The sequence below is a fragment of the Mus caroli genome, unplaced genomic scaffold, assembly GCF_978045245.1.
Source record: "Mus caroli unplaced genomic scaffold, Mus_caroli_1 scaffold_11, whole genome shotgun sequence".
Classification (NCBI taxonomy): domain Eukaryota; kingdom Metazoa; phylum Chordata; class Mammalia; order Rodentia; family Muridae; genus Mus; species Mus caroli.
In genome coordinates, this window is record NW_028227266.1 from 53,243,679 (window position 1) to 53,269,274 (window position 25,596).

Here is a 25,596-nt window from a genome sequence, read left to right on the forward strand (position 1 = left end):
ACATGAAGTACCTACCTACACACATGCACAGACGTGGTGGGCCCTTTGCTTCCCTTTGAGCACGAGGACATTTGTTTGATCTAATGTAGTGCTTAGCTTTCCTCATGTCTACTTGGAAGGGCTTGCTTGTTCTTTGCTGGGTTTAACCCATTCTAATCCTGTTCCTGTTTTCTTAGTCCTCCATAAACCTGCTTCTTCTTCATGTCTTTTCTTCATCAGAGACACTGAGCTAACTATTCCTGCTCAGTGTAGTAAGTTGCCTTATCAGCTCCCATCTGAGTCTTAAATATTGCTTATCTTTTATGTTGAGGAAAAACCCTATATAATGAAAAATATGTTTGTACAGTTTTCCTTGTTTGCTTCCTTAAAGTAAATATACCTACAAAAATTTAAAATGGAAATTTAAAGAGCTATTCTAATATGGCAGTTTTGCTAATGATTTTTTTTTCTTTTCTTTTGGAGAGGCTTAATTTTAATTTACTCCTTACTGTCATGAGACAGCCTTCCTTTCCGTTTTGCAGATGGCAGAGACTAAAGCCAGGGTTTAGGTATATGCAAGGTTATTTATTCCAGGCTGAGTCTACTAGGCCACAATTGCCTTATGGTTTTAAATGAATCTGATTGTTGCAGATGTAATTTTATAATCCATATGCAATACTTTTTAAAGTTTTTTTTGTAGTCTTATGAATGCATTAATGTTCTGTTGTTTAAAAAGCTGCAAGTTTCTAAGGTTAGTTAGCAACTAGATACTAGGCAGTGTCTGAACCTTTCTTCTGTGCCATTTTGTTGGTGTTACCTACTAGATACCATGCTGTAAGGACATACTAAGCTGTAATAACTTTTCTAAAATCGTGATTTTCTTACACCAGCAGCTCTAACACGTATCAGAGACTGCTCCTCCATCTGTGGGCTGCAGTTAGCAAGGAGTGTGTTTTCCTTTCCTTCTGGATTGACTAACAGTAGTTGTAGCATTATTCAATGTCGTCTAAGGGCTCTTTAACATAATGCTTATTTACTGAAATATGTTTTGTAGCTCCGTCAGCAATTGAAGTGGTTGATATGTGACCTCTGCAGATTATATAACCTTCCTAAGCACCTGGATGTTGAGATGCTAGATCAACCACTACCCACGGGTCAGGTAAAGTAAACCTTCTCTAGTGTTGAAGAGCTGAACTCAATTGTCTTAATTGAAAGTTAAACTAGGATAATTTAAAATTATTATATAGCCTATTTGGAAGTTAGTTTTGTGTTCCTAGTAAATTGCCTTGCTTTAGGTGCTAACACAGGCTTTTATTTCTTGGGATTGTTTGTATTTTACTGTAATAGGTGAGCACTGCTCTCTGACCCCTCCATTTTGATTTTTGTTAAAATCAAAATGATTTGTGTGTTTCTTCTTTGACTGGTTGTTTAGTCAGTTTAGTCCTTTGACATACCATGTCTAAAAGTCTGTCTGTGCTTCTTAAGATGTAATGCAAAGTTAGCTCTCCCCAAGCCATGGAAATTTCCACCAGTTCAACAATCATCCATGACTTTTAGACTTACATAATTAGCTATTAGTTAACTGACTTTTTATTACAATAAATGAGGATTTAGCTCTTATATAAACTACCTACTTAACCACCCACTGCTTCTAAAGCATTGTTTAGTCATGAATGATCAGTGCTGTGAGGACTTTGGGGAGCCATGTTTTCTGTTATGGCATTTCCATACCTGTGCCATCTTTTTTTTCTCAGGGTCCTTTTTTTTCTCTCAGGGTCCTTTTTATAGTAATACTTCCCAGTTTATAAATGTCACATTCTCTTTCTGGGATCCTCTGTCTATGGAGTCCCTGTCTCTTCTGTATTAATTAGTCTTTGTGAGTTTTCTGGATGGCCTGTATAGTTGTCACCTTGAGATTTTTCTTCTCTGCTATCCTAGAGCGAATCTATTGATTCCTGGATCTCATGTCATCTCTATTGGCTTTCTTTTTTCTTGTTTGTCTCTATTTATTACACTGTCAGATAAAGGCTGAAGGCATGAAGGAAAAACCTGGTTCAGAGTTGGTGTTAGAACAAGCTCAACCACACTGGGTCCAAAACGTGGTTCTTGTTGCCATCTTCCTAGTCTCTGACCACTTCTCACTTGTACAGAGTAGTCGGTCGCAGTGGTTTGTCAGCACTGCAGGTATTCTAAAAGCAGTGCGCAGTGCTGTACATGGGAGTTGTGTGGCCTCAGTATCAGCTGCTGTTGTGTTCTCTTTCACTCAGTGTTTGAGTGAATAATAAATCTAGGCTGAAATTTTTGCCTAAGAATTTCAAATAACTATGCTGTTGTCTTCTAGCCAATGGCGTTGCTGAAGCTGATGCCATCCGGAATCTTATGTATGATTTTTCTTTGGAAGCTTCAGGGAATTTGTGCTTGCTTTTGTGTAGTGCACTGCAGCAGTGGCCTTAACTCAGGATCTTTTCTCTTTCATTGTGCTGGACGTTGAGTAAGGCTGTCCCTTTCCAAATTTGAGTCTTGAGTTTTGGTACATATTTTTGTGTGTCAACTTTGCTTGTCCATTTTGTTTGTTTTGGAGTTTATTAATTGGACTTTTCAATTTTGTTTTTACGTTTTGGAGACAAGGTCTTGTACACTTTAGGCGCAGACCTCAAAAACCATATGTAGCTGAGGCTGACGGTTGTCTTTATCCTGAATGCTAGAATTACAGGCTGTATCGTCAATGCCTGGCTGCTTTTAGATTTTTTAGACCTCTTGGTTTGAGTCTTTACATCTATTGTATTATATTCTTTTTCTTAATTTCATTTTATTTTTATTTGTATATGCGTATGTGTGTGTGTTGGTATGAACGTTGGTGGCACTTTTATGGAGGTCAGAGAACAACTTGCAGGAATTGGTTTTCTCCACCATCTGAGTCCCAGGATCAAACCCAGGTGGTCAGGCTTGGCTACAGGCACCTTTATCTACTGGACCAGCTTATCTTTTCTCTCTTTCTTTTAAAATTTTGTTGTACTGTCAACTTTTTTCTATTTCACACGGACAATAATAAATTTTAAGGTTTTAAAAAATACGTGTATGAGTGTTTTGCCTACATGTATGTGCACCACATGCAACAGTAGAGAATCTTCGTATTCCCTGGAAGTAGATGGCTGTTAGCTGCCATTAGGTGCTAGCAATCAAACCATAGGCTTCTACAAGAGCAGCAAGTGCTCTTAACCACTGAGCCATCTCTTTAGCCCCTAAGTTTTGTTTTTATTGTATATGTTTACCCCATTTTCTCAGAACTTAATGGCTTAGAGCTGGATGTGGTGGCACATGGTTTAATCTCAGCACTCAGGAGGCTAAGGCTGAGGCCCAGCCTGTCCTACAAATGAAGACCCAGTCTCAGAACCCCCAAACGGGCTGGGGTGGATGGTAGTACTCACCTTTAATCCTGGCACTTGAGAAGTAGAAGCAGACACATCTCTTGAATTTGGAGCCAGTCAAAGCTGTACAGTGAGTCCCTGTCTCAAAAGATTAAAACAAAAAAACTTAATGCCTTAAAATACTAATTCTTGCTATTGAATAGATTAGTTAGGCTTAGCTGAGTAGTGTCTATTGGTTTCATTTGGTGACTGTTATGTGCAGTCAGGTGCACATTCAAGATAGTATGGCTGTAGACAACTAGTGTGATCTTTATCTTGAACAGCTCTCAAGTGTTAACTGATGGCTTCCTTTTTTCCCCCTCTCTTCATGTATCTGGCATCTTTAGTGTTTCTTTGCCTGGTGTTTTTTCTGTACATGGCATTATCCTGAAGGGCCTCTTCATAATGTCATCTGCAGAGACTCTTCATTCTGTTTCCTCAGAATTTCAATCAGAACTCTTCAAGGATACAAGAGGGGAAGTTGCTGGGCATTTTTTTTTTTCCAAGACAGGGTTGCTCTGAGTAGTAGCCCTCGATGTTTGGCAACTCACTGTAGATCAGGCTGGCCTCGAACTCAGATATCTACCAATGCCCAGCTTAAGTTGCTGGGCATTCTTAAGACTTAAACCTGGAGCAGGCCAGTGAGGGGTTTGTGAGCTGAAGCATTCTCCAAGCCAGCTCAGGTTCACTGTGGGCTGTGACGCCCTAGGCTTTAAGCCTGGTGGCATGATTCATCTGGAGGAGGGAATCCTCTCCAGTATCGGAATGTGAACCTGAGCTTAAGAGCTCTTTCTGATTGTCCCTTCTTCCTAGCATTCTGTACAGGTCGTATAGATGTGGTAGAATCATAAACCAGCTTATTGTGGCACTTTGGCCTCTTTAGCATCTGTATTTTTTTATTTGCTATATATTTCCTCAGTTTCGTCTTGTCTCATTGTATATATTGTAAAGCCTGTCCTCAAGTACTTTTGTGTCCTATCTTTACTCATTTGTATTTTATTTTGATGTTTTTAAGCATACCTTTCTTCAGTTGTGCCAAATAAATGATGTGGAGTCCTTGTAGCCAACACTTGTCACCTGATAGCTTTAGGGGGAGTTTATGCTGACTCCCAACCACTCTTTCCCTACTTTTCCACTTGTTAGTACAGGGTAAAAGATGGCTCCAGTTTCTCTGCAGATGACATTTTGTCTGACAGATAACCTCCTGGGTTCTACTTAAGGAGGTGGGGAATGCAGAGCATTTGAGGGCTGCGTGGTGTGTTTTGCAGGCAGGCTTTTGGTTGGTCTGTAGGTTTCCATCCTGCCTGCTGCTCCTGTTGCACCTGTGTATTTGGTGTCTGAGTCTGGAGCCTCTGAATTGAGGGTGCTTTTTGCAGCTCTCTCCTTGGTCACTGCTGTCCCCTGACCTGCACCTGCACTTGTGAGCTTCATTGATCACAGCTCCTATTTACAGTCATCTAATGGAAATGGTGTTTTATTGCTCCTTATAAGTCCCTTTTGCCTTTCAAATTTTTGTATTTATACAGTGTTTATTCTTTTGTAATTTAGTGGAGCCTAAAGAAAGATGATGAGAAAAATGTTTAATTTTTCTAACTGTTCAGGTTTTATTTTCTAGAAGGTCCATGGTTTTGTTTTTTACGTACAATATATCCTGAACTTGAAGTCTGTCTTGTTTTTCCTGGGTGTAGATTGGACAACAGTGTAGATATCCAAGTTAATTTGTGAATTATGTAAGAAAAATGGCCTGATTTTGAATCATCCTTTGTGTTTTGGTAGTTAATATTGTTAGGATAGATATGGTAATTTTTTTGTTTTCACTTAAGAGTCTGAGGTTGTTGAATGGTTTTGTTTCTTTTTTAGGCTCTTGTTTCACTTCTGCATCAAGGTTCTGACTTAGGAAGCTCTGCTGTCTCTCCAGCCCTCACTCGCTGTTTTTGAGACAATGTTTCTCTCTGCCCTGGAACTTACCCAGTAGGCTAGGCTGGCTGTCCAACAAGCCCAGGGATCTGCCATGTCTGACTTGTCCGTGGGTACTAAGGATCTGAATTCAGGTCCTTATGTTTACTGTCTGAGTCCCTCCCTTAGATCTTCATAGCTAGCCATCTGTCCTTACTTTCCTGACTTTATCCTTCATGCGTGCTTACTTCTGTATAGTTTAGTGTTGCCTGTATTGAGCTTTAAGAGTCACACTATGTATTGGCATGGCATGTTTTCTTTGCAGTTCCTTTTTTATTGCTATGCTCATTTCGTTGTTCAAAAAGATGAGAATGCCCATTTTCCATTTGAGTGTTGATAGATAATGGTAGGCTGTTTATAGTTTTTTGATCTTTTTGTTTGTTTTGTTTTTCTGTTAAGAGTCCTACTATGGATTTTCTTGTTGGTATTTCTGGATACTCTTGTGCAGTCATTTCTCTGGGGTACATACTTAGGGGTTGCTTTGCTAGGGTTATCTCTCTCTCTCCCCCTCTCTCTTAAACCTAAGAGTTATCTAGACAGAACTGTACAATACTTTTCAGGTGACTTTGGGTTACTTTTGTTTTTGTCAGTACATGTGACCTCGCAAGTGATGGACTGACCCGCTGCTGTCAGTGCTGTTACTGCTACTCCCGGGGGGTCCCTCCAGATTGTACTCTAGTCTTGATTTCCTAGAGAGGTTTGGTTTATGGAGATATGTATGCATGTATGCATGGAGAGTGTGGTATACTTGGTGTCTGTTTTTAGCGTGGAAAGTGTGTTGGTGCGGAGAACCCACATATACAAGTGTGTACGTGTACAGAATACCATCTGACTGAATGGTGCCAGTTCCAGAGTTCTAAGTTCCTTAGTGAGTGTCCTCCAGATATTTACATTTAGTGTTAATAGATACAACTCCAGTGACTGTGTGATTCCTATTTCTGTGTATTTCATTTTCCTGTCTGATTTTTCTCTGTAACTGTGGTCTCTGTTTTGTTTCTCGGTATTTCTTTGGGGGGTAGCCAGAAACACTTCCTATCCTAAACTCCTTTCAGAGCTTGCCACCATGCTGTGTCTTTGCCTTGCACATTTCTCCTCTTGTTCTCCAGATGAACGTCAGGCCTTTGTGTTCCTGTCTTCCAGGTTCCTTGAATGCTTTGTTCAGAGGAGACTGCTGGTTTTTCTTTTTTTTTTCCCCTTTTACTGTTTTTCTTCAAATGTTTCTTATTTCCTAGAGCTGTCTTGTCCTTTTTATAGTAACTTGTTCTTGTTTTGCTGGTGCAGTAGCTTCTCAACAGGCCTAATGATTCAGGTTAGATTTTAGCTCTGTCTTCTTCACTAGTTGTGCCATGGGTGTGGCTTTTCTGTGTGGTACCCTCAGGGTCTGTTTTCTTCATGGTACTTGGTCATTTGCTTGTTTGTAGGAGAGGTATGGTATCAGCCAGTACCAGTTTTGACAGATTTCTGTAGGATGCTTGTCTCTGCTGTCCAGGATGTAGACCTGTGTTCTGCTGAAGCTGCAGGGTGGGGCTTGTGCGGCTTCCAACTTCAGAGTGTGTTAGGAGATTCCACTCTTGGGCTGAGTTATAATAAAGAGGTTTTTCCTTTCCTCTTTGGTTCTACTGCCCATCAGGGTAGATAGGGTTCCTATAGAATAGAATGGTTCTTAAAATTAATTAGAACAACTTTACAGCAGTTCATTCAGTTGTTTTCCTGTGGCTTTCTCAGTCAGGACATCTAAAACTTTAGCAACCATAGGATCCATCTGCTCTGTCTGCTGCTGCTGCTCTATAGTTGTGGGTCTGTATATTGTTTTTCTACGTAGCAATGTCGTTTATTATCAAAGTTCGTCACCTCTCCTCCCAACCTCTGTTTTGGTTTTAAGACAGGGTTTCTATTCTCAGCTCAGGCTGTCCTAGACTAGAACTCACTATGTAGGCTAGCTAACCTTGAACTCACAGTAGGCCTCTTGAGTGCTAGGATTACAGGCCTGAGCCACTGTGCTTGCTTTCAATGAGCTTTTGAAAAGAAGCCAGCCTTGCTTGTTAAAATGAAGGCCTTAGGATTTCATGAGCCTAATTGGCTTTGTGTTTTTGTCAAATTATTTATCCTTTGGGGAAGGGTATTGCTCAGCTTTCTCATTTATAAAATGTTAGGCAGGGATGAGTCTGACGGTCACAGACATAGGCTAGAGTTGCATGTCAGAATCACCTAAAATGCTTTTTAAAAATTTTAACTTCTAAAAATTAAAATATAATTATATTGTTAGCCTTTTCCCTCAAACACCTCCAAAGTACTGGTCTTGCTATCTTTCAAATTCATGGCCTCTATTTCTTCAGTTGTTTAACACACACACACCCTCCCACCTTCCTCTCCCCCCCTCCCCCCGCCCACCCCGCCCCCCAGTCCATGTAATGTAACTGTGTGGTCTTGGTGTGCCCTCTGTTGGGGAGGACTACTTCTCCGATGAGGAGGACTTCTCTGACTGTTGCACAGCCCACTCTGTGTTTGCATTTCATTGTTGTCATTCTTGTTCACATCATCTTATTTAGATAACCATCATGGTGAGACTTCAAACTTCCTCTTCCTTCCTCTGGCTCTTAAAAACTTACGGCCCATCTTCTGCTATGAGCCTGAGCCTTAGATGTAGGAGGTGTGTTGTAGATACATCAGTTGGGGCTGGACACTACCAGCCCACTTATTCTTTGTGTTTTGATTGGTTGTGGTTTTCTGTAATAGTCTCAAACTCTTGCATTAAAATGCATTTGAAAAGAGATTCTCTGGGGTAGTTAGCATCTCAACAGTGCTTTTCACCCTTGGTGCAGACTTGTGTTTGGGACCTTGGGACTGCTGGGTAGCTGTGTTATTTCTATTTGAAAAGATACCAAAAATAATCTGGTTTAGAAATACAGAAAAGGGTAAACCACAATAATTTTGGGAACTGCTTGCTTTTATTATTTTGTCCCAGGAAAGGAGTGATTAGAGAGATGTAGATTTTTAGAACGAGTCTGAGCTTACATGTACCTGACAGATTTTTCCAGCTCACTGATTTTGAAGAGTTAATGATAATGAATTAATGAGGGTGTTTTGTTTTGTTTTTTTATTAAGACTTGTGCTCTCAGAGCATCTAAAAACAGGCCTTGAGACTCCTGAGATCCTGGTGTTCTGATTTGACCTCTGAGTCCTAGTTTGTTGATGTTTTAGATATTCTGGGTCCCAAACTAAACCTGCCTTTATGAATGCAGATACATTTCCCATATTGAGAGATGGCAAACTTTGATCTGGCAAGAGACTTCATGTACAGCTGTAAAATCCCACATGACTGCTGTGTGGATGAGTAGTAAGCCCTGCCTTAGGAGAGGTGTTCACAGCAGATAGACTGGCTCTTAGTCACTCTCAAGTACTTACTTCTTTATAACATCTCACCATTTAAAATGCAAGGCAGATGAATTCATAGAAAAATTAATGTTTTTTTGGAGGGGGTGTTAATTGGGTAGATAAGGAAAGAATAATTTGGATCATTTGAGTAGAACATAAAAGTAAAAAATTAAAATTAGTTTATCTTTAGTTTTAAAATTTCTTTTATATTTGATTCCCTTTGTTTATTCTTAAGGCATCTGCTACATTGGATTGACTTGAAATGATTTAATAAGCTCTGCTCATGGGACTGTAGCGACAGTGACTAATAGTGGCCAGCTTTCCTATGTGCTCTGTATAGCGTTGGCACATTCTTTCTCTGTTTCAGAATGGGACAACTGAAGAAGTAACTTCAGAAGAAGAGGAAGAGGAGGAGATGGCTGAAGTAGGTATTTATGTAAGAATAGGACTTCATGAATATCTAATGGTGTTTTCTCCTTTTAATTTTATTTGTGTGTGTGTGTGTGTGTGTGTGTGTGTGTGTGTGTATGTGTATGTGTGTGTGTAGGTAGGTGTTCGTGGCATGTAGAGGTCAGAGAGCAACATTTGAGAGTCCATTCTGTGTTTCTGCCATATGGGTTCAAGAATTGGACTCAAGCCCTTAGACTTAGACTTGGGGGAACTTCCCTTTATGACTGAGTGGTCCATCTCACTGGTTCACATCTCATGAATACCTTAATATTTGATCATTTTAATAATCCTTTAATCTTCTTTTTGAAGTAATATTAGTGTTGACTAACAAAAAACATTTGCTATTTCAAATGAGATATACTTTCTAAACTCTGGTTTTGCTTCTAATTACCAATATGCCTTTGAACAAATTTTTTTTATTTGAGGGCAGTAAAAATTGTTTACATTTAATAATAGTATTTAGCTTATAATTTGGTTAATTTTAGGAAAAACTACTAAGTTTAAAGTTTTGTGTTTACAGTTGGGGAGATGGCTCAGTTGGTAAAGTGCTAGCTATGCAAGTACGGGTACCTGAGTTCAGATCTCTAGCACTCATGATTAGAAAGAAAGAAAGAATCCAGGTGCTGCAACTTACATCTGTAACTCCAGCTCTGGGGAGGTAGAGACAAAAGGGTTCCTGTGACTCTTAGTTATAGCCAGGCAGTTAGACCTAGGTTCAGAAAGAGATCCTGTTTGAAAAAAATAAGGCAGTGATTGAGGAAGACTCATTTGGCCTCCATACACACATGAACCTAACATAGGCAGGCAGGCAGGCAGACACACACACACAGAATTATGTTTGAATGAAAGGAAAGTTTGAGGGCATCACAGGGACTGGACTGCTTGCTAGAAGACTCTTATTGAAAAAACATCTAAGGGCTTTCTGTTACTCTGCTTTGTGCTGCTAGAATTAGAATACCCAGGACCAGGTCATTTATGTTGGTATAGTTTTGAGAGCTAAGAAGTTTAGAATCGGGTATCTTGTGAGGATTTTCATGCTGTGACCTCAAAGAATAGAAAGGGAAAGGGCAGGGGAATTTAGGCCTGTAACCTTTTGCGCTTCCTTTATAAAGGGCTTAACTCCAGGATCAAGGAAGGAAGGCTCACGCCTAATCATCTGGTTTGTTTTTTTTGTTTTTGGTTTTTCGAGACAGGGTTTCTCTGTATAGCCCTGGCTGTCCTGGAACTCACTTTGTAGACCAGGCTGGCCTCGAACTCAGAAATCCTCCTGCCTCTGCCTCCCGAGTGCTGGGATTAAAGGCGTGCGCCACCACGCCCGGCTCTAATCATCTGTTAAAGGCCCTATTTTTTTTTTAATCTTTTTTGTTTTGTTTAAGATAGGATCTCCTTTGTGTAGCTCTGGCTGTCCTGCAAGGTTGCTCTATAGACCAGGCTGGCCTCAGACTCAGAAATCCACCTATCTCTTGAGTAGTGGAGATTATAGGCATGAGCCACCAATGCCTTTTAATATTTTTATATTTTTATATTTTAATTTTTAAATTGAAATAGAATGATATCACTTTCCTTTTCCTTACTCTTCCCAGCTACCTTCCCTTGAACCCTTCCCATGTCCCCCCACTCCCAAGTTGATAGCCTCTTTTTCTTCATTGTTATGTATGTTAAATATGAAGAATGAACGTGTGAGTGTGTGTGTCTGTGTACACATAACCTGCTGTGTCTGGTTTGGCTTGTGTATTTGGTTTCAAGCCTGACCATTCTGCATTCAGCAATCAATAAGGAGGCTGGCTCATCCCTGGGAGAGGCTATTTTTTCTAATTTTTTCTAAAAAGTGCATGCCCTCACTAGTTCTAGGAGTGCTGCCAAGTTTCCTGGTACCAGGCATGACTCCCCTCCTGTTGAGTGGGTCTTTAGTTCAATTAGACTGTTGTTGCTGCCACCAACATCTGAGTGCCACCTCCTGCCCCTTGATGCATATCTTGCCATGATGGAAATGGTGGTTCATAAGTGTTACCCCTGGGGGGGACTGCTCCCTTCCTTAGCAGCTTGTATATTATTTAACTGCAGCTGTGGAGCTGGACAGGACAGAAGCCTTCAGGACAGACCCAGCTCAGATCATCAGAGTCCTGTCTTAAGAGTGGTGACATTAGCAATAGGGATGGTCCTTGTCTTAATACTATCATAACACCATAACTGACTTTTGGAGGGGAACATTTAAATAACAAGTTTTGTAGCAACTTTCCAAGGCATTAAGATGATTGTCAGTTACCAATAGATCTTTAGGCTTTTCAACCTTTGAATTTAAATTCAGGTTTTGAAATAAAGATCCAAAGCTCCATTGACCAGATAAAATGCATATGAATTTCATAATCTTTAGCTTTAAGAAAATTGTTTTTTGTTTTGAATCTTATAATTTATTCAGACTTTTACCTTATTTTGTTTGGAAAAAAGTCTGTTTAAAATGTACTTTGAGAATGGGTCAAAGCAAAAGGAGTCATTTGTTTTGTGTCCAGGAGTAGAATAATTCTTAAAATTATTTAATTAGAGTGACTTTTGGTGGATGGGCTGTTTGCTTTACTGTTGTCATGAAGTTTAATTTAGGAGGAACAAATTGCATGAGAACATTAAGCTTCCCCAGCCTGGATGCAGTGAAACAGACTGTGTTCAGAGTTTCTGTGCTTTTCTTTTACTTCTCATGAGATTGACAAGGGGCAGTGATACTTAGGGAAGTAACGCAGAAGACTGCAATTTGACTAGAACTAGTGTGGCTTACCGGCCTGAGTGTAGTGTGCTTCGGGCACTTAAGCAGAAGAGAGGAGGCTCCTAGAATACACGACTGGAAGGGAAAGGCAGAGTTAGAGACAACATGCTTGTTGGATAAGGTTGTTAGTCATGTAAGCAGAAAATGGTTTGCTGTGGATATTGTTTTAGGAAGATGAGGTACATTCAGGATTTGCTGACTAAAGTGCAGGTAAAGTGTGTGGATGGAAATGACTTGAGGTTGGAGGAAGAGATACAGATTAAGGAGACATTATTGAAATTCTGAAGAAAACAAATACAGGACAGGAGAGAAGTCTTAATAACATGAAGCCCTGTGGAGAATCTGGTTAAGAACACAATGTAATTTGTGAAAGGAGACCTGCTGAGTTGGTTTTGTATTGAAGGTAGTCATTGACCTTCAATTCAGATTGCATGGAAAGTGGAGGTAGTGGGTAACTCCTTCAGAGATCTTGGTAATTGAAACTTAAAGCAGTACTAAGATACTTGGAAAAGCCAGTACCAGATAGCTTGGGCATAGATTTGTGTGTGTGTAAGAACAAATGATACAGGAAAGAGAATGGGATGCAAAAGATGTTGGTCTGCAGGTGTTTTTCAAATTCTTTTTCTAAAAACTTTGCCCTAAAGTTGTTTAAAAAAAAAATCTCAAAATTAGCACTTTGTGTTTCAGTTCTTATTCTGAGAGCATGGAGATTCTGTATTTCCATGTTTTCATTTCAGGGTTTTTATTGATAGAAAAAAATCATGCTGGCTGTGTCTGTAGCTTGATTGGTAATGTACTTGCCTAAGCACGCACAAGGTCCTGGCCTTGATCCCCAAGCACCATACAAAAGTGAGTATGTGGCACTTGCTTAGAATCCTAGCACAAGAGCTATTCAGTAGGAGTATCAGAACATCAGGATTATCTTCAGCTACATAGGGCATTTGAGCCAGCCCAAGGCTACATAAAACCTTGTCTCAAAAAAAAAAAAAAAAGCGCTGATTTAGTATCCTAATGACCCCATAATGGATGATTCTTTGAATTAACTGGTTTTTGTATCTGTAGATTTTGTTTTTGTACTTATGAGAACGAGATGGGTACAATTATGCCTAAATTAGTGTTCATATTTCTTAGAATAAAACTCTAGCTGGGCAGTGGTGGTGCACGTCTTTAATCCCAGCACTTGGGAGGCAGAGGTAAACGAATTTCTGAGTTCAAGGCCAGCCTGGTCTACAGAGTGAGTTCCAGGACAGCCAGGGCTACACAGAGAAACCCTGTCTTGAAAAAGAAAACCAAAACCAAAACCAAAACCAAAAAAACAAAACCCAAAAACTGTAAGGTCAGGTTTCTAGAACAAAGTATGAGTAATTAAAGGGTCACTAAATTGTTTGAAAAGTTCCTCATAATTGGAGATTTTTAAAGGTGGCAGATTTGATAATAGTCACAACTTTATGAGGCTGTGGTATCTGCTTTCCACAGAACATAAGGTATTAAAGGAGAAAACCTTGTGAGTGGAGTCTGGGGCTTTCCTCCTCCTCCTCCTCCTCGAATGGATGCATCCTTTCTTGCTTGTGCGTTTAAAATTTTATTCAATTTTTTTTTTCTGAGTAGAAACCAGTGAAGAAGAGAAGCGTTAATAAGCCTTTTATTCTCTTTGTAGGATATAGAAGATTTGGATCACTATGAGATGAAGGAAGAAGAGCCTATTAATGGGAAAAAGTCAGAGGATGAAGGGATTGAAAAAGAAAATTTGGCAATATTAGAGAAAATCAGGAAGACTCAAAGGCAAGACCATTTAAATGTAAGTGTGAGTAAGTATCTAGAATGTGAACTTCGTGATTACATAATTACAGATGGAGATACCAATCTCAGCTCTCCTTCCATCCTTGACTTAGTAATGGATTTGGTCATTTGTTTTGTTGACCTATGCTGCTTCTCCTGATTGTTGACAGCCACTTTCTACCCTGTTCATCTGTTCTTCACATCTTGAAAACAAACTGCTGTCTCTGTATAAGAATCCTGTGTTGGTTAGTTGTAATTGTCAACTTGACATAACCTTAGAATTATCATGGGAAAAGGGATCATCTACATTGCATTGGCCTGTGGGCATGTCTGTCAAGGAACTGTCTTATTCACTTAACTGATGCAGGAAGACTCAGCCCACTGTGGGTGACACCATTTGCTAGGTAAAGAGTCTTGAATTCTGTAGAGAAGACAAAAGCTGAACTGCAGTCAAGCAAGTGGGTAGGAATGTACATGTTCATTTGTCTCTGCTGTTGTCTGTGGATGTGATATGACTATCTATTTGACGTTATTTCTTTGACTTTTCCATAGTGATGGACTGTAACCTGGTATTGTAGATTGAAACAAACCCTATTCTTTCCCTAAGTTGTTTTTTGGTCAGGATGTTTTTAATCACAGCAACAGAAACGAGTAGAAGGACCTCTCCTTGCATCCTGTTGCTGCTGTACTTACTCCCCTACCTTAGGTTCTGTTGTGTTCAAATTCAGCCCCTACAAACTATTACTCTGCCTCTGTTCTCCCTTAAACCTGACCTCTGCCTTTTGCACCCTAACCAACTCAAAAGTAACTTTTCTCTTTAGGTTGACTCATCCCTGCTCCTTACCCCCAACAGAGTCTGAACTATGTAGCTATGGCTAGCCTGGAACTCTGTGTAGACTAGGCTGCCATTCAATTCAGAAATCAGCCTGCCTCAATCTCCTAAGTTCTAGGATTAAAGGTGTGTACTACCTACCATACTAGGTGATTTAACATACTATTTATGAGAAGAAACATAGCAGTATAAGATGCATAGTTTGGTGAAAAACATGCATGTGTGGCTTTGGATTGTTCAACTTTAAAATGTAGGCAGACAGTATATACCTTTTGGAAGTCTTGTGAAAAATGAAAATGGGCTGGTAAGGTGTGTTGTCAGTCAAGGGAGTCAATGCCAATAAGCATTGGCAGTCCGGTTGTCTGACACTTTCTACCTTGTTTTAGAGCAGCTTATTAAGCTCTATAAAGTCAGGGCCAGCTGCTTTGTTTTAGGCAAACACAGTGAATGGATTGTTATACAAGTTAATGTCAAGAATGAATTATAACAAGTAAGTTCTTTTCCTTCCTTTAATCATATTCAATACACTATTTTAATTGGCAAGTCTTTTGTTGTAGAGAACTTTAACCAAGCCCATATCTTGATTATTAAATAAGTTTTGTAGCACCTGAATTAATACTTTATTTGCTGTGTCTGATGATGGACTTCAGTTTGTATGGTTATAGTTAGAACATCTGCAAGTTATTGGCTACTCTGACATAGAATAAGGCTAAGTACTTTATATTACCTTCCCATTTAATCTTCATAGAATCTTCATTGCCATTGTGGGAAATAGACATTCTTCATATTTTATAGATACAGAAACTAGGGCTTTTAAAAAAACCAGTTTAAGGGCTGTGAGATGGTACAGTGGTTAAAGTGCTTGCTTTTCAAGCACAAGTATTAGGATTGGTATTTGAGTCTCTAGACCCCACATAAATGGTGAGCGATTGTGCTGGCCGGCCTATACTTCCACTGCACAGAAGGAGGAGAGCAAGCTGGCTAATTAAACTAAACTGTTGTTCAGTGCATACGGTGGAAAGCAACCAAAGATGTTGATCTACTGCCCACAACAGCCTTGGGCCTATACATGCGTGGGTACATGAGTGAGTCTACAGATATGCAAATGCACATGTATACCACACACACACACACACACACACACACACACACACACACATATATACATACATCAAAAAATCTGACTAGGTTGCACAGTTAGGAAATAGATCTTTAAAACCTTTAAACTCAGAGTAGTACAACCTTCAAACTTTGATTTTTAAGAAAAAATACTCTTATTTTGTATGCATGTGTATGGAGGAGAGGGTGCTTGTCACAGCACACCTGTGGCGGTCAGAGGACAACTTGTGCTGAAGTTAATGCTAAAATGTTATAGTGAGGGTCTTGTAGCATTTTTAGAAGTTGTAGTTTGGAATAGACTCATACTGAACTCTAAATTGTCAGAGTCCATGGTGTTCTGGGCATACTATGAGGCCTCCCCTCATGATATAAACAAGCAACACATGTCTTCAGTTTTCTGTTTTTCTTAACATTTCATAGTCCTTTATTTAATTGTACTTCTTGATTTCTTAATACTAAGTGGTAGTCATTTTTACAATGTTACTGTAAAATTTTACATCAGGCTTTGATACCTTAAGCCTTTAATTATTAATTGTTTCAGGGTGCAGTGTCTGGGTCAGTACAAGCATCAGACAGACTGATGAAGGAGCTCAGGGACGTCTACAGATCACAGAGCTACAAGGCAGGTGAGGCCTTGGCTCTGCTGGCCATTTGCTTCTTTCCATGGAATGTTGTTTCTCTTTTGCTTTGCTTTCCTTTTGGGGAATGATGGGGTTAGATGGGCACAAACTGTTTTTGAACTCACTATTTTTCTGTTTGGTTAGATAATGTGGGGCCACCACACTATCTTTGTGTCATTTACTGTAATATAGGTAGACAGAGTTGGAAATTTTTATTAATGTTATTTTAGAGATGTGAAACTCAGGTTTAACGAAATTCTAAAAGATAAAAGAGATAAAATGAGTTTATCTTTTTGTTTGTATTTTTGCTTTTTGAGACAGGGTTTTTCTGTGTATCCCTGGCTATCCTAGAACTTATTCTGGCCTCAAACTCAGCCTGGCCTTGGACTCAGAGATCCACCTGCCTTTGCCTCCCAAGTGCTGGAATTAAAGATGTGTGTCACCACTGCCCAGTGAGTTTATCTTTTGTATCTAAAAAACAAACAAACAAACAAACAAACAAACATTACAGGGGCTGGAGGGATGACTTAGTAGTTAAGAGCCCTGACTACTCTTCCACAGAGGTCTTGAGTTCAGTTCCCAGCAACCACATGGTGGCTCACAGCCATCTGTAATGGGAACTGATGCCCTCCTCTTCTGGTGTGTCTGAAGAAAGTGACAGTGTACTCATATACATAAAATAAATAAATTTTTTAAAAAAATTACATAACTTTTTTTGCCCTTTTTTCTGATAAAGATATAACTTATGATTTTTATTTTCTGGCAGAAGCATGAGTAGTACTACTTTTAAAAGTAAGATTAATATATTTTGTTGTACAAGGAAAACTTGCTGGATTTATTTTCATAGTTTTCTTATTTTGAAACAGAACTTACCATAGAGGTGGTATTCATTCTTTTTAAAATTGATAGATTTCATTCATTTCACAATTCCATGAAAAAAAAATTCTTTTTCAAGACTGTAGCTGTAACTCTTGGGTAGAATACTTGCCCAGTGTTCTACCTACTTGACATGGGGCCCTGGGATTCAATCCTCAAAAGCAGGAATTTTTTTAAACAGATAGTAAGATTTGTATATTGTAGAGCCTGAGGAAAAATATACTGCTGTAGTGTTAATAAAAATACCAATTTAGGAATAATTTATTAAAAAGAATAATATAGAGTTGTTTAAACGTTAATATTAAGAGCTGGAGAATAGTTAAGAGCACTTTGTGCTTTTGGAGAGGATACAAGTTCCAGTTTCCAGACCTCGTGTCAAGCGGCTCACAGCTGCCTCTAACTCCCAGTCTAGGGTATCTGATACCCTACGGCCTCCATAGGCACATACTCAGGTGGTATATATACATCGACACAGACACATACATAATATAATACAAATACTAAAAAGAATAAATTTACATGCATGCTCTAAAAATGGGGACAGTAGAAAAAAGATGTCTCATAAAGTGAAGCTTAAAGTAATATATATAGAAGGATATTTTCTTAGAAGTGTCTATATACATTGAACTGTTACTTGCATAATGTTTGTTTTTCAGTGAAAGTGAGTACTAAGCAGGTTTTTTTTTTTTTTGGTTTTTTTTTTTTGGTTTTTTTGAGACAGGGTTTCTCTGTATAGCTCTGGCTGTCCTGGAACTCACTTTGTAGACCAGGCTGGCCTCAAACCTTGAACTCAGAAATCCGCCTGCCTCTGTCTCCCGAGTGCTGGGATTAAAGGCGTGCGCCACCACGCCCGGCTTCAGTTTTTTAAAATTCATTTAAGTATCTTTTAGTTGATAGCTTTAGTTATTTTGATAGTGAAAATTTGCTGTTATTGACTGTTTAGTATATTTAGAGTTAGCTTACACCAGAGTAATGGAAATGAAGAGTAACCAGTGTGCCCTATGTCTCCACAGGGATTTATTCAGTGGAGCTAATAAATGACAGCTTATATGACTGGCATGTCAAACTACACAAGTAAGTACCTTCTGTGCTACCCTGGTTTTTACAATGAAATGTTGGGTTCTCTTTCCTTTTTTGCCTTATCAATCTCATAGTTTTATATTCTGCATGTGCTTGGGCAGCACTGCTGTAGAAGTTGTTAAGGTACCATAGTGAGCTCATTCTGAGGCTCAATGGGGAGTCAGACAGCGGGGAGTAGTGGATAGGCAGGAAGTGTTTGACACGCTTAGGAGATTGTGACAGTTTACAAACAAAATGTATTCAGATAGCATGAGCCTGTGATCCTGTTTATGTTTGAAATAAGGAGATTTAGGTAGTACATATAGAAGAATTATAGAAAAAATGGTTTTTTTGGTGGTTTTATTGGCGGTAAATTTCTTAAACTTCTTCGTTAAAAATACAATTTTAGGAAAGGATAGCACCAAAATGTTTTTCAGTTGTTTGAAAAGTTACGTGTATCTAACTGTTGTTCTTTGGAATGACCGTTAATTTCAGATTTCCTTTGTTCCCAAGGAGCTAGAGAGCCCATAGTGACACCCCCCCCCCCCCCCGGGACTATGGCGCACTTTAGAACTTGTGGTTAGAATTTACCTTGGAGGCTCTGTTGTCCCTTTTGGACTGGTTCAGTTGGAGCTTAGTAAGAAAGGTTTCTCTAATCTTGTTTGAACTGGCTTTTGTTTTGTTATTCTTAGGGTTGACTCTGATAGTCCTTTGCACAGTGATCTTCAGATCTTAAAAGAAAAAGAAGGCATAGAATATATTTTGCTTAACTTCTCTTTTAAGGTAAGAACATTGTAATGGGATTCATGTCCTTCTAATGGGAGAATGTAAGTGACTCAGCTGCCTTGGAGAACAATTTGGTAGGATTTGAGTTCAGGATTTTTTTTTTTCCTTTCCTTTTCTTTTTTTTTTGAGACAGGATCTCATTGTGTAGCCTTGAACTTGGTATCTAGACTAGAGTAGCCTCAGACTCAGAGATCTGCCTACTTCCCTCCAACTCCCAAGTGTTGGAATTAAATGTTGATACTGAGTTTGGCTAGTTAAGGAGTTGTTGAGGTGTATACTCCACAAAAGATGAATGCTTAGACACCAGGAAACACACAAGAATGTGTAGAGCAGCATGGTTTGTCATAACTACAACCAAAACAATCCAGTTAGAATGTGGCATCCATAAGAGATATTGACAAGATAGGTCTGTCTTCTATATAGTATAAATAAGTAGAAGAAAGTAGACTTAGACTCCTAGCCGTTTTGTGTAGTTCCACGCTCTATATATCCTTGAATTGTCAAAGTCCAATATTCATTTTTTGCCTTTGTAATGTCATAGCCTTTAGCAGTACTTCTCAAACTACCTAATACTATGACCCTTTAATACAGTTTCTCATGTTGTGGTGACCTTCAACCATAAAATTATTTTTGTTGTTACTTCATAACTAATTTTGCTAAGTTATGAAACATAATGTAGATATCTGATATGCATGTTATCTGTTCTGTGAGCTAGGTTGAGAGCCACCGCCTTAGGTTCTCAGTACATACATTTACAGCCTTTACTTGGATTCTGAGACCAGCCAAACTTATTCTCTCAGGTTATAGCTAGCATTATCTTTTTTTTTCTGCCAAAATATTGTTAAGTTTTCTTTTTAGTATGGCCTTGCAGATGGGAAAATGCATCTGCTTTATTTCCTTTTCTTTGAGACAAGGTCTTGTTCTGAATCACAGGCTGGTCTCAAGCTTGCTACCCTCTGGTCCTGCTTCCTGACTGCTGGGGTTGCAGGTGTGCGCTGCTTTGCCTGGCCGTAATTGCATTTTTGAGGAATATAGATCTTTAGGTTTGCAAGTTGTCATCTCCTTTCAGCTCCTTGAAGATAGATATCTTTCTTAGCATTGAAGATTCTAGTCTTTCCTGAAAGTGCTTACAGTGGTCAAGCATTGAGAAGTCTTTGAAAAATTCTCATCCATTTTTCTTGCCCTCTTCTCTCTTCTAAGACTCAGACATGTGTGAGATAAAGATTGTGTCGTTATTTTCTGCATTTTCTATCTCTTGTACCTTTTGGGGTCTTTCCCAACTTCATTCTGGTTGTTTGTTATTTATTTTCCTATTTACTGAATCTGTTCTGCAGTTTGTTGACATAGTCTCAGTCGCCCATTGGGTTTAGTTCCTGCTGCTGTGGCTCCAGATCAGAATCTTTATGGGTTCTGTTGTAATGATATACAGTTCTGCTGTGGTTTGGTTTCATCTTCTCTTCCTTCCAGATATCCAGCAGTTTTGCAGCATGTACCTATTGACTCTGTCTCATTGTGGTTGTCCTGTTGGACTTACATCTAAGTCTTAGCATTGATGGACATTATGTGAGAAAGGCTGCAGAGGAGGGTTCCAGTATTGTGTTCTTCCCAGAAGGGATTAACATTTGCCCTGCCAGGGCCACAGACTGGGGATACCTAGGCAGTCAGTGATGGAGATTTCTGAGAGCCAGACTTGACTCCCTGCAAGGATAGTTGGCCATTGGTCCCCCGTGACCCATCCTGACATGCGGAAGGCCCCAGGATGTGGCCTCTGCTGTGCTGCAGCTCCAGCTTTTGCCTCCCTGGCTGCAAGTCTGCATTCTGTTGTTTGCTAACCTCTTCCATTCCTCTTCTGTAGTGGAAAGAAAAGGCCTCTCCCGGGCTTGACCACACCATGCTGCTCAGTGTATGGTGTGAGTGAGTGCAGCTTTGCGCTGTTCTGTCCTGACCTGAGTCTCTTATTTGATGGCTTTGCTGCTGTTGCTTGTTTCTCATCTGTCCTTTGATCCTAATTTCACTTTCATGACTAGGTAATAAAAGAGGATACATTTCTTTATTGATTATTTGAAAACCTTCTAGATAATGCAAAGTTAAAAATAATGTTCTTAAAATTGATTAAACTTACTTTTTTTTAGGATAATTTTCCATTTGATCCTCCGTTTGTTAGAGTGGTGTTACCTGTTCTCTCAGGAGGGTAAGTTTACATATTTACTTTTTTTGTGATAGTATGTGTCAAGAGTCCTTTGCAGAACTACCTGGAGCCTGGGAGGTCAGGATTGCTGGACTTGACACAGGATTTTGTGTCAGGTAGGTTGAAGGGGCTTAAGAACTTACCTTTCTGAGAAGTTCTCAAGTGAAACTGATAGTTTGGGGTCCATATCACAACCACAGGTACAAATTACTTACTTATAAGCAGACATCTTAATGGAGTTTATTTATAGGTATTGACTCTTTAGAAATGGGTTTCAGCTGAGTGTACCTGCCTGTAATCTCAGTCTGTCAGAAACTGATGCAGGATTGTGAGTTCCAGGCCAGCCAGAGAGATCCATCCAAATCTGTATCTGGATGTTAGGTAATATGGTCAATAGCTATCAAGATACTGTCTTTAAAAAATGTTTTTCAAATATAAACCACGCTTGAGGATTTCAGGAAAGTTACAGTTACTGTGGATCTCACAGGCCTGTGATGCTGAGTGTAGTCACAGTGATAATCCGGTAACCTGAGGCAGCTGTGGAGCTGATCTCTGCATAAATAGTTACTTAACACAATTGACTGGCGATTGTCATACAGCTGTACTGAATTTTGTCCTGCTTCTTTTTGTAGTTATGAAGCTATGGGAAGCATGACAAAGATCAAGTTAATTATGATATATTATGCAATCCCCCATATGGGTGTCATTAAACTACTTGTAGGGGAGCAGGGGAGATGGCTCCGTTGCTTAGAGTAGTTGTTTCTCTTGCAAAGGACTCAAAGTCCGTTTCTAGCACCCATGTGAAGTGACTTATGGCTACCTAGTACTTCAGCTCCAAGGGATTTAATACCCTCTTTTGGCCTCTGCAGGCACACACATGAATGAAAATAAAATAAATCTTGGGGAAAAAAATCTTTTAAGAGTTTTCAAATCCTCAGCTAATTCTACTTTGTGAGATGAATTCTACTGTAATAATAAAATCTAAAAACATTGCCCATAAGCTGATAATTTATGTATTTGAGACAGTAGTAGTGACTCCTAAAGAAAGACTTTAGATCTTCTCAGAAATAGTCTCTTCTAATATCTAGATGTACAAAACAAATATAACTATAATTTTTTGTTTTTGTTTTTGAGATCACAACCTGGTAAAATTTCTCACTATAGTGAGAATATGTGTGGCCTGATGTTGGGAAGTAGAGTATGGCACAACTGGCCATGTGTCTGTAAAGCCCAGCAGAAACAGGTCTGTGTTTGTGACGTGTTGAGCCATTTAGATGTCTACAGTACTATCACGGAGTACTTCCTTAACAGATGACTTAGGTGGTGCCTGCAGCCTGCTCCTTTGTTACATCTTCCAGAAAGTTATGTGGTATATTAGGCCTTATGAACTCAGGCTCAATGATGCTTACTCCAGAAGGACTTGTTGAAGACTTCCCCCCCACAAAGTCACTAAATAACAGCTCCTATTCTGTTTTCCACAAATCACTTAATAGCTTCTAATTTTTTGTGACCTGTTGGCATCTCAGAAGATGGTATCCTCTGGTTTACTGTTTGGGAAATGTTGCTCTTTCAGAAACCCAAAATCTTGAGCGATCCTCAGCAAGACTGAAATGATCCCTTAGACATCTTGCTTCTGCTTTTGGCAAACAGTTACAACACTGATCACAAATACTGTTAGGCTGAGTGGGGAATCACACACTCAGAGGGCGCACACAAATGTTTCAAGTTGTCAAGTTTCATTTTGTTACCTTTAAACATTCCCGCATGCTTCTGGGTTAGGCAGTGAAGGTAGACATTTTTCTATCATAAAGCCCATGGCTATTTTTGGAAGGAAAATATTAGGTAACCTAGCCAAATATTTACATACACAAAATAAACATAGGGTGGAAATATAGTGAATTTTAAACTTTTGTATCCCTTCCTCAGAACACCAGCCCTTTCCTAGCTAAGTGTAACAACATTAATTTTTTTTTTTTTACAGTTTAGTGTTGCTATAACATTGTAAATTCTGTCACAAGTATTTTTTTTTTCTCCTTTCTCCGGTAAGCATATTTAACTGTGAATATTGGATTTATCTGTCATTAACTGGTATGTAGGAAAAAGAAATAATAATTTTAGAAAATGTTCTAGGAATGGAAGAGATGGCTCAGTTGGTAAAATGATTGCTGAGAAATTAGGACCTGAGTTGAGATCACTAGACCCTGCATACAGTCTGGGTATGATGGCTTATTCCTGAAGCCTGAGCACTGGGGAGGTGGGGAAAGGAGAGTCCTTGAAGCTGTCTGGCTAGCTAGACTAGCAAATTGGTGAGAGGTTCATTGAGATGCCCTGTCTTAAACAGTATGATGGATAGGTGGGGTTACTTCTAACCTCCAGAGTGTATGTAACAGACACATACACACACACCACATATATACAAAAGCGAGGAAAAGCACCCATAGCGATGGGTCCGACCTAAAGACTAAACACGAGATCACATTGCCACAGGATCAAGTGAAGAAGACCTAATGGAAGGAGGAGGAAGGTAGGAAAGCCTAGTGAGGGAAAACCAAAGTAGCTTCTTTCATAGCGCAGCTATAAAACGAAGAAAAACTATTGGCTGATCTAAAACAACAATCTCAGAATCAGAAGTGAGCTTAAATTTTGTATAAATCTATAGAAATGGAGGTATGTTAAGGGGGTGTGTGGGCTCTATTGTGAAATGGAGGTATGTTAAGGGGGTATGTGGGCTCTATTGTGCCGTCTCAACAAAACACTGAAGGTTGAGACTGTACAGCTCTTTGCAACTGTCAGCAGAGTTGTCAGCCTTGCAGCAGAGGTGCAGAGAAAGCTACAGAGACTGAAGAACATGAGTGTGTGGCCATTGAGAAAACAGATTCTTTTGCTCCTGTTCCTGGGATGTTTGGAGCCAAGTTTTTAATTTAGACATCAGAAAAGTTTAGTATTCTGTTCAACTTGTTTGACAAGTTGATTATATTAGAGTAATGACTATAAACATTTGAAATTGGCCGCAGCCTTATGTCTCTAACAACAGTTTTTATTTTGGTATATTATCTTCTAATTTTGTGTGAGTACTATCTTAGTAATGTACTTAAGTATTTTAAGGAGGATTTTGTATGCTTGCTTTCCTTTTTTAAAGGTATGTGTTGGGTGGAGGAGCACTGTGTATGGAACTTCTCACAAAACAGGTAACTCTTGTGTACAGTTCTTAGCCTTCGTGGACTCTTTTCCTAGATAAGATGGATTCTAAGAGGAAAGATCTTAAATGTAGTAGCGCCTACTTCTATAGACAAGTTGCAGGTAAAGTAGTAAGTTGTTGTTGTACTTGGAGCTTGTTCCATGCTGGAACAGCCATTGAGAGTGATGTTAATCTGAAATTATAATCTCCTCAGTGACAATTAGAACATGGGGTGGCTTGTGAGATCCTAGAAGTGGCCCAATGTTTTTCCTGTCACTACAGATTTGTTAGCACTGAATTTCTGTTGTTGGGGTCCTCCTCTGTGATGGTTTACTAGGTTTTTCTGAATGGGAATTATGAAGACTGCTGAGTTTAGATGCACCTTGTTCTTCCCACAGGGCTGGAGCAGTGCCTACTCAATAGAATCTGTCATCATGCAGATCAATGCCACCTTAGTGAAAGGCAAAGCCCGGGTGCAGTTTGGAGCAAATAAGGTACTTGACGAAGAACTTCACAGACGTGCTGGGGTGCCCAGGCTGGCATGCCTTACATCTGAGGCATCTTCCTGTCTTGATTCTATTTTTTAAATTTATTTTTGTGTCTATGAGTGTTTGCCTGTGTGTATGTGTCTGGTGCCCTCTGAGGTGAGAAGAGGGCATTGGATGAACTATAGTTATGGACAGTTGTGAGTCACCATGTGGGTGATTAGAATTGAGCTCAGGTCCTCTTCAAGAAAAAACATTCTTAACTGAGGAGCCTTCTCTCCAGGCCCCCATCCCCCATTGTAGTTTTTTTTGAGACCATTTATTTCTATTTTTTTTAATTTGGTTTTCTTGTTTTAGAAAAGTGTAGGTAGAAAACAGATGTGTAAGAGAAGATACTCATTACAGTTCCTTAGCCACATTGTCTTTCATAGTCAGTCTGAGCTTATTATGGCTAAATATAACACGCTAAGTAAAAAACTTGGGTGGACTTTGAGGTTTCTCTAAACTGGGACCATGTTAGCATCGTTAATTTTCAGCCAGTGTGTACATGCTGGACTCTATTCTAATCTACATCAGTAGCCATTTCAACCCTTTCATAACCTAAGAGAAATGTTCTGTTGTCTTCATTTTATAGATAAGGAAACTGAGGCACACAGGGTCTGATAACTCCTAAGGTCAAAGGCTCAAGACAAGGGTTTCAGTTGGTCAGGCATAGTCTGAGCACTTATTCACTGAGCTGTGTGATGAAT

At 39.4% G+C, this 25,596-nt stretch overlaps 1 protein-coding gene across 4 annotated transcripts in view; it reads left to right on the forward strand.

Moving 5' to 3' along the window:
* The window catches only part of Ube2q2 (ubiquitin conjugating enzyme E2 Q2), a 138,304-nt gene that overhangs the window by 102,682 nt on the left and 10,026 nt on the right, over nucleotides 1–25,596 (forward strand). For 3 of the 4 annotated variants that reach the window (XM_029481085.2, XM_021172693.3, XM_021172695.3), the window contains exons 3-11: nucleotides 1,034–1,138; nucleotides 9,085–9,141; nucleotides 13,583–13,723; nucleotides 16,197–16,281; nucleotides 18,165–18,225; nucleotides 18,903–18,993; nucleotides 21,129–21,187; nucleotides 24,324–24,372; nucleotides 24,761–24,856. In XM_029481085.2, the coding sequence (XP_029336945.1) occupies nucleotides 1,109–1,138; nucleotides 9,085–9,141; nucleotides 13,583–13,723; nucleotides 16,197–16,281; nucleotides 18,165–18,225; nucleotides 18,903–18,993; nucleotides 21,129–21,187; nucleotides 24,324–24,372; nucleotides 24,761–24,856 (669 nt within the window). In that variant the 5' untranslated portion in view covers nucleotides 1,034–1,108. The remainder of the gene's footprint in view (nucleotides 1–1,033; nucleotides 1,139–9,084; nucleotides 9,142–13,582; nucleotides 13,724–16,196; nucleotides 16,282–18,164; nucleotides 18,226–18,902; nucleotides 18,994–21,128; nucleotides 21,188–24,323; nucleotides 24,373–24,760; nucleotides 24,857–25,596) is intronic. The other variant, XM_021172694.3, reaches the window with a different exon arrangement.